This window comes from Protopterus annectens, chromosome 2.part1, assembly GCF_019279795.1.
Source record: "Protopterus annectens isolate FY-2018-M chromosome 2.part1, PAN1.0, whole genome shotgun sequence".
Classification (NCBI taxonomy): Eukaryota; Metazoa; Chordata; order Ceratodontiformes; family Protopteridae; genus Protopterus; species Protopterus annectens.
The window spans coordinates 1594296939-1594311920 of record NC_056729.1 but is presented as its reverse complement, the minus strand read 5'-3'; the positions used below and the strand labels follow the sequence as shown (position 1 = coordinate 1594311920).

The 14982-nt window shown below is 38.7% G+C and overlaps 1 protein-coding gene across 1 annotated transcript in view; it reads right to left on the bottom strand.

The window, feature by feature from the left end:
• The window catches only part of TNFRSF1B (TNF receptor superfamily member 1B), a 447025-nt gene extending 432588 nt beyond the window's left edge, over positions 1-14437 (bottom strand). The window contains exon 1 of the mRNA XM_044063042.1: positions 14095-14437. Coding sequence (XP_043918977.1) covers positions 14095-14169 — 75 coding nt within the window. The 5' untranslated portion in view covers positions 14170-14437. The remainder of the gene's footprint in view (positions 1-14094) is intronic.
• Positions 14438-14982: the final 545 nt, after the last annotated feature.

Sequence of the window (14982 nt, the reverse complement as noted above, 5' to 3'; positions counted from 1 at the left end):
TTGTTTGTGTTATCAGGTAAGTTTGGGGGGGTTGTGGTTTGGCCATGATGAAGCATGTTATTGAATGTATTCCAGAATTTTTCTGGATTCATTTTGTATTTCCATTATAAATAAGAATAGTAGTGTTGTTTGTCTAGTTTAATTTGTGTTTGGCACTGTTTCGAAGTTGCTAGTAAATTAAACGGTTTTGGAGGGATTTATTTTTGGCCAAAGTTTGCCATGCTTTGTCCCTTTGTTTTAGGAGGATACGAGTTTCATGGGTTAACAATGGTGAGTAGTTGGCTTTGACATGAACTGTTCCTGGAGGTGCAAGTCTGTTTAGAATAGCAAGGAAGGTGTCACTGAAGTGTTGCACTGCAGCATCTAAGGGCAGTTGCTTAAGAGGAGTCCAGTTAAAAATGTTCTTATTACAAACTTGGTCAGACTTGATTAGTTTAGTAGGGTTACTGTGATTTCTCAGTAAGTAGGTTCAAAGCGGTCACTTAAGTGATATGGGAGACACCCTGCTATGTGGTAATACTGGGGTTTATTAGTTAAGAACCAGTTCAAAATAGATTATCTGTTTTATTGTCAATTCTAGTTGGGTGAGAAATCATTTTAGTGAAACCATGGAGGCTTAGGTAGTTACGAGGATTGTCAGAGTTACATGTCATCCAGTCTGTGTTAAGGTCTTCTGCAATAATTGTTTCCTGTGATATGGCTTTTGTGACATTTTGAAGAATGATGTCAACTGTACTGAAATTGCTTCCTCGAGGGATGTACACTGCTATTATATATATCTAACTATATATATATATATATATATATATATATATATATATATATATATATATGCATGGGTCCCCTAAAGAAGACCAACAGCTCACAACACCAACACCCACATTGCTGACACCAAAAGCCCGACACACGAAATACCGACAATGGGGAAACGGTAAGTCTCCACTGTGCGGAATGGAAAGATTTCTATTCCTGCACTGTAGTGCGATCTTGGAGTTGGTATATTAAAGTTACATGGGGTGTGGGGGATGTAGCCCCTCACGGGGAGTGCAGGGGGGCATAGCCCCCCTGCTAACAGAAAAAATGAAATGTTATTTTCCTTTTTTTGGCAGTAGCGCTGCTGTCAGTATTTTGTGTGTCGGGCTTTTGGTGTCGGCGATGTGGGTGTCGGTGTTGTGAGCTGTCGCTCTTCTTTAGGGAACCCATATATATGGGTCTACTTAATATGATCGACATTTCACAATGCCGAAACCCGTATGATCGACATTTGAAATGTCGAACATGCAAGTAGACCAAAATAAATAAATAAATATATAACTTTAAAGCTACACCCCCCCTGCACATCACACCCCCCCCGTAACTTTAATATAGCAACTCCGTGATCGCACTACAGTGCGGAAATGGAAATCTATCCATTCTGCACTGTTCAGAGATGCCAGCTCCCCACAGTCGACATTTCAAATGTCGATCATATGGTCTTGGCCATATGGGTTTCGACATTGTGAAATGTCGACTATGTGAAGGGGACCCATATATATATATATATATATATATATATATATATATATATATATATATATATATATATATGTATATATGTTTGTTCTGGTTTAGTTGTAATCTGCATTATTAATGTTAGTAATACTTATGTTTACATGTTGTACATTGAGCGTGTTCTTAAAGAGAATTGCTAGACCACCTCCCTTTTTTTCTGTTCTATCAGCTCTTAGAATATTGTAACCAGATGGGGTTATTTCAGTAGGTTTATAGGTTCACAGGTTCATAGGTTGGTACTAGGCTATTGGCGCTAGGGCATATACAAGCCTAGCCAAGCAATTCCCTGGATATTTCTTCCCACAATATTTACTTCCCTGGACCCCTGTCTAGCAGGGTGACTGACGTGATCCCCTGGGTGAATTTCTATCTCCCATCCAATCGTCAAGGTTGAAGAGGGCCAAGGAGGCACTCTGCTTGACATGTATGGGCAGTCTGTTCTAGAGTACGGGGAGTCTCTGGGTCAGGACCCTATCCCTCCAGCATGTTTTGTTCATTGTGATGACAAGGTTTAGAGCCCTAGAGCATGTGGCTCTGAGGGATTGGGATTTCTTTAAGTGGAACATGTCCAACAGCTCATGGTTTGACATGGCCTTGTATGTTAAGCAGAGATCACCTCTGAGTAGATCAATATGCCACAGAGTATAGCTAGAGTTTTTTTAGATGGTCAGCATAGAGCATCTGCTATAGGCCTGTGATTCTTTTAGTGAGGTATTTCTGCGGCCTTTCCAGCTGTTGCAGATGTATTGTGAGGTACATACCAAACGGGGCATTGTACTCTATAATGGGTCTAATGCGGGATGAGTACAGTGGGACAATGACCTCCTTTTTCTGGATGAAAAGCTGTTAGTGATGAGGTGTGACACATAGAAGGATTTCCTGACTGTTGTGGCGATGTGGTTATCGAAGGTGAGACCACTGTCCACCTGTGTCCGTAAGTCTCTCATCACACTTTTGCTGTTTAGTGTACTGCCACCTATGTGATAATTCATGGGTACATGGTTTTTCCCAAAGGGGATGACTATACATTTCTTGGCATTAAGCTTGAGCCCATGGCTCTGGCACCAAGCATCTGTTTCTGTAAGGCCCTTTTGTAGAATATCCACACCATTTGGGGATTCAATAATGGCTCCCAGTTTGCAGTCATCTGCGAACTTTGTTAGCCAGAGTCCCTTAATGTTGGCCTGTACTTCAGAGAAGTAGATGCCAAACAAGAGTGGTCTCAGGACTGAACCCTGAGGTACTCTACTTGTCACTTGTCTGGAGCTGGATTTGGAGTCAGCTACTTTTACAGTCTGGGTTCTGTCAGTAACCAGTTGGCAACCCATCGAGTGACATAGGGATTTATGCCCATCTTAGTAAGTTTATCTATGATTTGAGAGTGGGGGATGGTGTTGAAGGCCTTGACGAGGTCCAAATAGGCTGTGTGGACTGCCTTACCCTCATCCACAGCTCTGGAGACTGATTCAAAGAAATCAATCAGGTTCAGGAGACAAGATCAGCCCTTGATGAACCCAAACTGGGTGGTGTCCAATGTTTGAATGTTGCCAATGTCTTTGTTTGTAAGTGCCATGATAATGCATTCCATGCCTTTGCAGATCAGGCTCGTCAGACTGATAGGACGGTAGTATCTGGGATCCAAGGTGGATAGTATTTGTGTTTGATAAATTATTTGAAAAATGATCAGTACTGAGGGAAGATAAATTCTTGTTTGTTAAGGTATTGGCATATTACAATGTCACGTATTCAAGGTTAGGCATTATGTATGAAATGTTTGGGGTGTTTACTGGGTATGTTCCTATTGGGTAGTCACTTTTATGTATGTGTGCAAATGTATTGCAGATAGCTAGTACTTTGTAATAGGAGGGGTTAGTTGTAATTAATATAGCAGAGTGGGTGATTTGAACTTTGGTGGATGTGGTTTGGTTAAGTTTAAATTATGGGTACAGGGGGGTGAGTGGGATATGGGGGCATGGAGGGTAGCGGAGTGAGCCTGAGCATAGCAAGGGCAAATGGAGCAGGATGAGCCAAGATCCAAGCAAAGGCAAGTTTGTGTATAAGAACTGAACAAGAACTGCTGTGAAGCTGTAAGTCATTTCTTAACCATTTATCAGGTGGAAAACAGCATAATGTTGTATCTGTAGGCTACTGTGCTCTCAAGTAAATTAACAAACACATACAGTATTTGATCAGTTATGGATGCTATTTGCTAGCAGAAGGAAATAAAAGAGAAATGGTAGGTGTGTGTGTGTGGGGGGGGGCTGCTTACAAGCCAAGGCAGAGTGCTCTCTAAGGGATAATGAATATTAGCTCAAACAGGTAGACACATACACAAAGTTAACTTTAGCTGTTTAAGTTTGCAGACACTTCAGACCCAGACTGCTTAAGATACTTAGGATATTATTGTTGATTTGATAGTGTGAGGGGACATTGTTTGTGTTGAACAGAATGATGATGCATTTCTTTGCATTCAGTTTGACACCATGACTAATATACCAGTCGTTGGTCTGCATGAGACCCTCCAGAAGTATATTGACATAATTTGGGGATTCAGTGATTGCATCTAGTTTGCAGTCATCTACACACTTGCTCAGCCACAACCCCTTAGTTTTGACCTGAACTTCTGACAAGTATATACCAAACAGTAGGAAATCCACCACTGACCCCTGTGGTACCCCGCTAGTAACAGGTCACTGGTTGATGTGGAGTCACCCACTTTGATAGCATGTGTCTGGTTTGTGATCCAGTTGGCAACTCATCTTACAACAAAGGGGTTTACACATTAAATTTGTAAGTTTATCAGTAATGCCTGAATGTGGGATTATGTCAAAAACCTTTGCCAGGTTGAGGTATACTGTGTGCACAGATTTGCCCTCATCAATGGCCTTGGCCACATTTTCAAAGAAATCCATCAGATTTAACAAGCAGGATCTGCCCTTCACAAAGCTGAACTGGGTAGGATCCAGGGTTTGGAGGTCACCTATGTCTTTATTTATGACATTCATAATGATACGTTCCATGGCCTTACAGATAAAGTTGGTCAGGCTTATGGGTCTGTTTCTAGGCCACCTTTAGAGAGGAATAACTGATACTATTTTCTGTTCTGCACAAACAACATCTTTGGTTAGGCTATGATTGAAAAGGGTACTTAGTGGTGATGCTAGTTCATGTTTTAGCCTGTTTAGAAGACAGCCTGGGATGTTGTATAGTCCCATAGAAACTGTGTTTTTTGCCTTGGACAAGGCTTTAAGAACCTGCTCTTCAAATATGTAGGGGGGGGGGAGGTTGGGTGAAGGTTTGTTGTAAGTTAGGAGGGGTTAAGGGAGTGAAGTTTTTGCCAAACCTGCCTGCTAGTAGATTTGCTATCTCTGTGGAGTCAGTGTATGTTTTTTTATTTTTATTTTTATTTTACATTTGTTAACCAGGAAAGTCAGACTGGATACAGGTCCATTTTCAGTGGAGGCCCAGGAAGAAAAGCTCCAACATCACATCACATATATGAGTGAACAAATAAGCAGCCTAAGTACATAGGATTTCTATGAAGAAAATATTTATGAGTAAATTTCCAGTAATTATTTACAAGGTTTTGTTGTATATATTACATATCATGCCATACATTTTTCAGTTTTCTTTTACCAAGGTGTACATTAGTTTAATACAGTATATGTCATTGAGTTAGAAGGAACATATCATTTAATTTAACAAGTATACCAGGGGATGCAGGAGATCTCTGATGGAATCCTTTTGACCAGTGCAGTGGGGAGGGTTAGCCAGGGGTATAGCATGAACAAAGCCAGCTGTTTTCATAATGAGTTTTCAAGAGTTGTTTAAAATAAGTAAGAGAGGTGGTAGAGGAAATTTGGCTTGGGACTGAATTCCAGGTTCTGACAATAGTGCATGCAACGATCGATTTCCCACCATCGTTTCTATGTTTGATGACATGTATGAGGTTTTGGTTAGTAGATCTTAAGGGTCTGGTGGTTAAGTAGGGCTGTATTAGCTGCAGAAGTGCTGGGATTTTGTCAGGAAGATAGTAGAGCTTATGTGCTAATGTGAGTTGATTGAGTAGGAGTAGGTGAGGCAACTCCAGTCAGTTGAGTTGCTTGAGGGATAGACAGTGGTGGGATCTATAGGAGGCATCAGTTGCAAACTTGGCTATCTTGTTGTAACAAGATTCCATTTTGTTTAGTTCTGTGCGGTGGAGATTAGTCATAATGGGGGAAAAGGAGGATGGATAAGAGGTGAGTTCTTGCTATGGTGGATTTAGTATGTTTAGTCATGAACTGTTTGCTCCTGTAAAGGAGACCAAGCCTTTTATTTACTGCTGGCCACTAGCTCTGCACATGCTTGCGTCCTACCCTTTAGGTTACATACATAGCTGTAAAAGGCCTTATGGTTATCCTTTGCTGTACTTTCTAAGTTTCTCTCAAAGTAGCTCTTGTAGAATTTGACAAGTTGTCTTATTTGCCTGTTGAGGCTGAGGAGGGTGCTTTTCCATTGATGGGGCCTTGCCTTTGTTTGTTTTGGACAGCAGCTCTTTGCATTTCTTGTAAGGTTTCTTGATGTTGAATGTCCACCATGGCAGCTTGCTTTACCTAGGACTCTGGCATCGATTCTTTCTGGTATGTCCAAGTTTATACACTTATGCAAGTGATTGTACAGGGCTTTAGTGTAAGCGTTAGTGTAGTTACCACTTCCAGCTTGGGGTGGGGCTTGGAATGTATTTATACCTTCACCTAGGAGGGTATAGTTTGCCTTGGTGAAGTTTTTTAGTTTGATTTCAACCTTTGTGAGTTCTGGTGTTAGTGTCAGCTTGAAGGTGACTGATTTGTGGTCAGTTTTCACTAATAAGGGTCCAACAGTTGCAACAGTTTGCAATGTTGGTGAGTACCAGATCCAAAATGTTTGTTCCCCATGCTGAGTATGGACAATTTGTTCCAGGGCATTTGAATTAACAAAGTCAAGGAACTTTTGCACTAGTGAGTTAGTGCTAGCGTAGATTTCCCAGTTGATGGTAGGATAATTGAAATCCCCTATAGCCAGTGTGTTCAGTAAAATTTGGATTGTCTCCAGTTTGGTCAAGTAGTCTTCATGGGCATCATGACCCATGGAGGGGGATCTATAACTGGTTGTGACTTGAATGGGGATCTTACCCACCATAACCTGGACCTGGAGTAACTCCATGGACTTGTCTACAAGGGAGGTAAATTTGTCTTTAATATAGATTGACATACCACCTCCTTTGGTTTTCACATGTTCATTATGTGGTCTAAAGGTGTGGAAGGCATTGTAGTCTTGCAAGGTCAGGGTACTCTCTGAGGTCTTGAACCAGGTTTCTGTGACTGTACATACATCTACATCTTCTAGAGATAGAAGTGTTTCCAGGGAATGCAGTTTTTGGTTTAAGCTCCTAGCATTTAGCAGTGTGATCCTTATTTTGTTCTCATTGGTTAATTTCACATCAATTATGTTGTTTTTGAGACCTTGCCTAAAAAAGGTATTGTGGCACAGGCAAGAGCCTTTGCAAGCAGGTGAAAGCCTAGAGATGCCAGGTAGCCAGGTACAAACCATCACTGGCAAAGCAGTCAGGTTTGTCGACCATGGCTTATAATATAATTATTGAAATCAGTCATTTTTGTTTATACTGTGGCATAATTCGAGGTGAGGGTAGTATGCGGCTCAAGGCTATGGACATACCTGTCTGGGACACATACTCAGAGAGCTCAACCATATCTCTCTTCTTATAGTCCAGTGAGGTAATTCTCAGGTCATTCACACCAACATGAACTATGACAGAGTCATAATGGTACTTGTTACTGAGAGACATGAGTGCATGTGTCATCTGATGAATCCTGGCACCTGACAGGCAGCTGACCATGACTTTCCCCTTGTCCAACCTGGTGAGTGGGAGATCCATGTGTCTCACTATGGAGTCTCCAATGACAAGAATATTTGTTTTTTGAGTGTTACACCTTACTGGCTTGGTGGGTGAGACACTGGTGTTGCTATGTGTCATGGGTAGTGTGGGGACTGTGTTAGCTGTAATAGTCTTGTGTTTTGGAGGTCTCTGGTGTTTCAGTAAGTTTTTTGAGAGAACCTCCACATATGTGGATTTACGTGTTTCATGCATACTATGTGTGTGAGTAGTGGTATGTGTATGAGTAGTGATACTATGAGCATATGTAGTGATGCTCAGCTCAGCTGGTGTAGTGGTACATTCCTCTGACTATAATGTTCAGGGTCATAGGTTCAACACTTGGGACTGCTTTTGGGGTGGGAGATTGGAGTAATGGTTAAGGTGTTTACCTTATGGACACAAGGTGTAAGATTTGATTCTCACATAAGGTAATTGGCTAGGCTTAAAAATGACCCTAAAGGGCAGCTAGCCTAGTACTAATCTATGAACCTATGTGTGAATTGAGTTTACAGCCTTCTCTGTGTTACTGTTATGAGTTAGACAGAGCATGGATTCTAGATTCTTGATGAAAGTACATCTCTCACACTCTACACTACAGTGTGTTGTTAGCAGAGGGTTGTCTGTGTACATAAGGCAATTGCTACACTGTCTCAAGAGACTCACGTCAACAAGGTTGGCAGGAGAAACAAGGGTAGTCCAACTGTCCATAATGCTAGGTTGAAGACTGTTGTCACAAGGGGTGGCTATTCAGAATCAATCATGGAGGAGCTCAGTGGATGGATATTTCTGCCTGGGTTTTAAGAAAAATCTGTTGAATTTAACTGTCTGCCTTTGACACATAACTGCACGACAGTGCGCTGTGCTGCAAGATAAACAAACAAGCAGAAATGAAGGCCTAAATACCAGAAGCTAAAAACATGAAAAAAAAAATTAAAAAGCTTTAGAAGGACATTGATGATGCTTATTCTAGGCCCTAGACTGCCCCCACCCCCCTTTACCAGACAGGTCCCAATTAGCACAACTCTCCCACAAAAGTACAGATAAGCCCCTTCTAATCCAAGATGGCCTGGAAAATTTGTTCAGAACAAACAGTTCCAGAAGCAGCAAGCCTGTATCTGGACTATATTACAGCTACTAGCTATCCTAGTTTCAACAGGAAACAATAAAGAGTGTTTAAAATAGCAGAAAAGTAGCAATGAGGCACTAAACACATTTTAAACAGCAGAAAAACAACAAGGAAACTCTAAAGAATGTTTTCAACAGTTAACAGCTCAGTTATTTAAACACTGCTTGGTGGGAAAAGCAGAATAAGCAGAACAGATAGCTTAAAAAAAGTGAAAAATACCAGTAAATACATAACAAACAGTGAAACTAACAAAAAAGATTTGTAAACAGTGAAAACAGCAATAAAATTTGATTGAACAGGCACAGTAAAGCAGACAATTCCAGTACAACTGTAGTTTAGTACACAGTAAATGAATACAGTATAAAAGTAGGTGGCAGGCAATAAAAAGTGCAATAAATAGTATAAATACATTTAAAAAAGCAACATTATGGTTTTCTGGAAGCTCAGACACCTCTAGTCATCTGGTATCTCAGCTCAGCGTTGTGGCTGGTAGACCACCTCAGTTCAGCTCGGTACAAACAAAATGAAACCTGCTCAAATGCAGAGCCTAAATACCAGAAGCTAAAAACTTATTCCAAGCCCTAGACCAGCCTCCCTTTACCCGACAGGTCCCAGTCAGCACAATTCTCTCACAAAAGTACAGACAGGCCCCTTCCAATCCAAGATGGCCTGGAAATTATGCTCAGAACAAACAAACAATCCCATACAAACAGTTCCAGAAGCAGCAAGTCCTTATCTGGACAATGCTACAGCTACTAGCGACCCTAGTTTCAGCAGGAAACACTAGATATGTTTAAAACAGCAGAAAAGCAGTAAGGAGGTTCTAAAAATGTTTTATACACACACACACACACACACACACACACACACATATATATATATATATATATATATATATATATATATGTATATATATATATATATCAAAAGTAGTGGAGTACAGACAGAAAGTCTACACAGACAGAATGTTAGGAGCTGTTATTTCTTAACTCCATTTGTATGTGCTACATGTTTTAACAAATATTTTAATTTGGATCAAGCAATATTTAAATTATTACTCTCTCAATGAAAAATTATGTGCTTTAAGAAAACAAACCAACAACAACAACAAAAAAAAAAACATTTGTATAAGGTCTCTTATCCATTTATGTTTTTTAAGTCAGCATATAATTCACCTGCTCTTGAATGCCACATTATTGGACAAATAACTCAACCTTCATCTTGTGAGCAGTGAACCCGCACAGCAGATGCAGGCAACTTTTGTTATCTTGTTATTTTTTCATTGCTGGATTGAGTACCGCCAGGCCCTGATCAGCAGTTTCACAACATCAAAAACACGGTTCCATGAAGCCCAGTATCCTTATAAAATGCGAGATTCTCCGATTATTTATCATCTTACGGACAGTATCTATTGTTGTTTTCCTGTCCTCTCTTCTCACACAATTTGCCAACTGTGAATATTACTGAAGCATAAACCTTCAGAAAAGTTCACACAAAATGTAGATGACATTGCTCTAAGGATCATCAGGGTACATAAAATCCTCCAAAACAATAAGGACATTGTCATAGTAGAATTCCAAATTACAGGTCATGGTTTTATCTAGAAAGGGATGGATTGCTATCTGCAGATGGGGGGGGGGGGGGGGGGGGAATTCAGCTGGAGGACTTTAAGTATGTATAATATAGTCATTTTCATGAGTGAGGTCACAAAGAGAATGCTTAGTAAAGGGGTACACCAAAATCAGTGCTGCAGGCATTATACCAGAATATAGTGATGATATCCGAGATGAGTCACAGGACAAATATTTCAATTTACAAGTTAATCTGAAATCCCATCCTTGCTTATTGTCATGAGCATTTAGTAGTAAACGAGATGAAGAATCATGAATATTATACAAGAAACAGAAATGTGCTTATTTTAGAAGGCATTATGGTTCACTTTCGGTGAATGAAAGAGTCCTCCAATACAGAAGGGATATTTTAGTAGGAGTCAGTTGATATGGTATGGGCACCTTGAAGTCTACATATATACGTGCAGTGTAAAACACAGAACAGAGTTATCTTTGAGGTACTTTGTTCATTAACTACAATGTTCCAGTGTTCACAGTTCAGGGGATTCTATAACTAATAGTAAAGAAAACTGAAAAAAAAAAGATGGAAACAGTGTGCGGATCACATTGCCTTATCTTTGCTTAACATTGTGTGAAACACCCCAAACTCAGTCATCAACTGAATGCAATATGTTCCAAAAATCTAGGTCTCTAATTTGCATATTTGATCTAGTTCACTAAATTCTAGCCACTTCATCAAAAGAAAGTACTAAGGCATGTGAGAAGATGAATATATGAGTGAATATAGCAGTGAAGTATAGATTGGGATTCATTAACGCTTACACCATGTGTCCGCTAAGTGTACACTGTTCTGAGTGAACAGACAGCACAAGCATAACTCACACCTTCTTCCTCCTAATTTTAGTTTTCCTACCAATTCACTTGCAGCCTTAAATATCAAAGGGGGTTGATAAAGGTTACTACAAAGTGTAGACTACATGTACACTTAGTATAATCTTTCTGAGTGACTAGCGAGCACAAAAATGTGGTAGGGATGTTCTTGAATACAGACCATGTACACCTAGCGTAGGTGTTACTGAATCTAAGTGATTTTAGCATGATATACACATATCATATCTTACTAAAGCATAACTTCTTCTTTTGGCCATTCCCGGTTACTGAACCATAACTAATATGAAGGAATTCATTTGCTTGTTCTTGTACAGCAAAATACTTTGGTGCACTGAATGATGTGTATAACATTCGGACATTCTGAGAATTCCAAAAGTCCTGAGGCGTGTTGACTTTCTTTTAGCTGCATTAAAATGAATGCTGGAGTTTTTTTTTTTTTTTTTTGTGTACAGGCAGCCATTTCTGCAAAAGACTAGTAGAGAAATTATTTAGGTTTATTTAAGATAAGACTTTCTGCTAAGATGACACTTTTTTGGCTTTAAAAGGTAAAGCATGACAATATACATTATTTTCCTTTAACTTTTATACTTTATTTACAGTTGATTGGATTATTTTCTAAACAACAATGTTTTTTTCCTGCAAAGATTTCACAAATGAAGAGGACATATAATTAAAATTTGCATGCAAAATATTACATTTTATATAGCATTCGTTTGTGGATTGAGGTTGCTTACAGAGGTCTGCTGCATAAATAAATGTTGTACATGTTCACTTTCAAATGCAGATACATCAAATAATGCACTGGTTCATATGTAATTATGTTGCAAGTGCTGAACGTCTTGCGCAATCATCCTTTATCTTCATGTGTTGCCTGTTTTGTTCCATGTCCTGACTGTAGATATCAACAACCCTACCAATTATCAAAGGAAATCATAAATAAAATGAAGCTGTCCTCACAGAGCATGTTCTGTGAAACTACATTTAGAGAACTGTCCTGCCATTTTTTTTCATTGTAACACAGGACTTATATTCAGCTATTACTAAACAAGATGGTGTAATCATACTTCTTTTTTTTACATTCCCACCCTTGTTTCACATTGGAAAATATTGGGAGCAGCCCGAGTTCCCTTCCATTTGTAAATATTGCATTTTATACAGCATTGATAAGACATGGGTATATAATATATAAATATATGACTATATATATATATATATATATATATATATATATATATATACATATATATAAATTTTTCTATCTATATATGTGTATAACCTGAAGTGCCAAGGATCTGAGTGCCAATGATTTTAATTTCCAGTTATTATGGTGATTTATCAGTCCTACGGGGGGGAGATATATATATATATATATATATATATATATATATATATATATATATTACGAAACAAACTTCATAACAAAATTAGCATGCAGAACTAGTGTATTTCAGCAATTTCATTCTTTAATTGTAAGAACTTCATCAGAAATGAGGCAACTGAAAAATATACTTTAGTAGCGTATATACATTGCACAAAAGCAGATTATAATTATAAGGAGTAAAAAACAAATTATAGTGGATTTAGCTGCAATAATGAATGTTTAGGTCCTGCTGAGATAGCAGTCCACCCACATGCCACATTCTCTAATTCTAAGTTTTACGATCTCTTGTTTTATTCATGCACATGCAATCAAAGCTCTGAAATGTTGTATAATTCTCCAATAAAAAAAAACAAAAAAGCAACAAACAAACAATCAAATCATAAATAAATGTGATGCTTCAAGGGGCATTACTGTTTCATTTCGGACTAAACTAAATTCATTTGCTTCTTTGTTCCTCAGCATCATTATGCAGTTGTAAATCTATGTAGTTGTACCTTCCTCCAGGGAACACTTTTGTCATATAACGTAATAAAATACTTCAGTATAGCACTTCCTAAATTAACCAATTGCTTTGTTATGTGTTTACTTGAGCAATGCAGATATCAAGTTAAAAGGAACTGTAAGTAAGATACAAAAGAAGTATGTTTGGTCCTCTGACTGCTAACCTCGAACCATAGTTCTATATCCCACTAACCAGTAATAGCAGAATATCTGGGATGAAACAAGCCACTGAATGTGTGTGTGTGTGTGTGTGTGTGTGTGTGTGTGTGTGTGTGTGTGTGTGTGTGTGTGTGTGTGTGTGTGTGTGTGTGTGTGTGTATGTGTGTGCATGTGTGTGCATGTGTGTGCGTGTGTGTGTGTGTGTATGTGTGTGTGTGTGCATGCGCTCATCTGTATGTGTAAGGAAGCTTGTGTGCGTGCGTGTGTGTGTGTGTGTGTGTGTGTGTGTGTGTGTGTGTGTGTGTGTGTGTGTGTGTGTGCACGCGCATGTGCTTGCGTGTATGTCTGTGTGCTGGTGTGTGGTTGTGTCTGTGTTTGTGCATGTGTGAGCGATTGCATCTGTATGTGCATGTGAGGAAGCTTGTGTGTTTAAATAAATGGCAATCTCCGGGTGTGATGTGATGCTTCATGTCCATTTTCCAAAACTTAACAGATTTGGACTTGAAGAAAATCTAAGTCAGTAAGATATTACACACACACACACACACACACACACACACACACACACACACACACACACATATGAGAAAGTGACAGATCTCTCAGTTAGCTGGACTGAGGAAAAGACTGGCACTGAGTCAAAGATTAATTACCGAAGCAATGTTTTCTTGGTTAATAAATCATCTTCCAAGGTGTATCTGGAGCAGATGAATGTACACCCACTGTCTTTCCTGTTATTCTTGTCCTACCATTTGAAACTATTAGATAGCAAATAAAAAGTTAGTTATAATGTTGCTAGATGAACACACAAACTGAAAAAATACACAAACCCCAAAAATAATAGACTTCCTGAAGTAAAATGCAACTTTTAACATAAAGTGAGACTAATGACTTGAGATGTGTTAATTAAACACAAACCTTCAGTGCAAGGCATACATTTTACTATTATCTAAAAAAAAATCATTCTGCTATACGAGAATTCAAAGTTTTTACAAACCTTGTTTTGAGAACTGAAAGCTGCATTTAGCCAAAGAAGGAACCATACATAATTCCACATTGTCTTCATGTTCATACAGCTGCGTTCTTCATTCAACAGGATTACAGTGTGTACATGTCTTCATCCGTAAGTCCGTTTACAAATTCTCAGTTTTGGTTCATTCACTGAACCAAAGAGGGCTGTTCAGTCCCTTTAGATCCATAGTTGCAAATTCCTAAACTACTTCTGATTTATAGGTAAGTATAGCAATAAAGTGTTTCTCTTATAAGATTATGGAACCTGGAACCAAAACCAATGCAAACTCACAGAAGCACATCTGCACTGAACAGTACTGGCAGTTAAGTGAAACTTATGGACGGTTGCTATGAGAGGCTTTGAATGAGAACAGGAAATGACTTTTGCTTGGCTCATATGCTCTCCTGCATTGTAGTTTATATGTTCCTTATTCTCTCATTGCCGTACTGCATTTAGTTTGTGTAAATTACACACTTATTCCCAGTAAAGCTGTATAATGATATTCCCCGACCTGATTTTGCTATTCTAATCAGAGCAAAATCATTCTATGATCATTTCTGTTATAATGTAACACAGAAGAATGCTGTCTCATCAGTCAAAATTTGTAAGAATAATATTCTGTCATCAGTCAAAGGCATTATTTTATCCTGTATTTCATTGACTTTAAAGATTCCACTTTCTTCTGTTGTTCCCATAGATTTGATTGTTTATAGATCTGTTATACAAATCAGTAGTTTTGAATTATAGTTAGTAAATGCCTAAAGATATCCTTTGAAAGATAACCACTACATGTTTTACCATGTTTTGTTTCAAGAAATACTTTCTTGGGTTGTCCCTTAGTAATATGTGGTAGTCTAAATGCTCTTTTTTGGG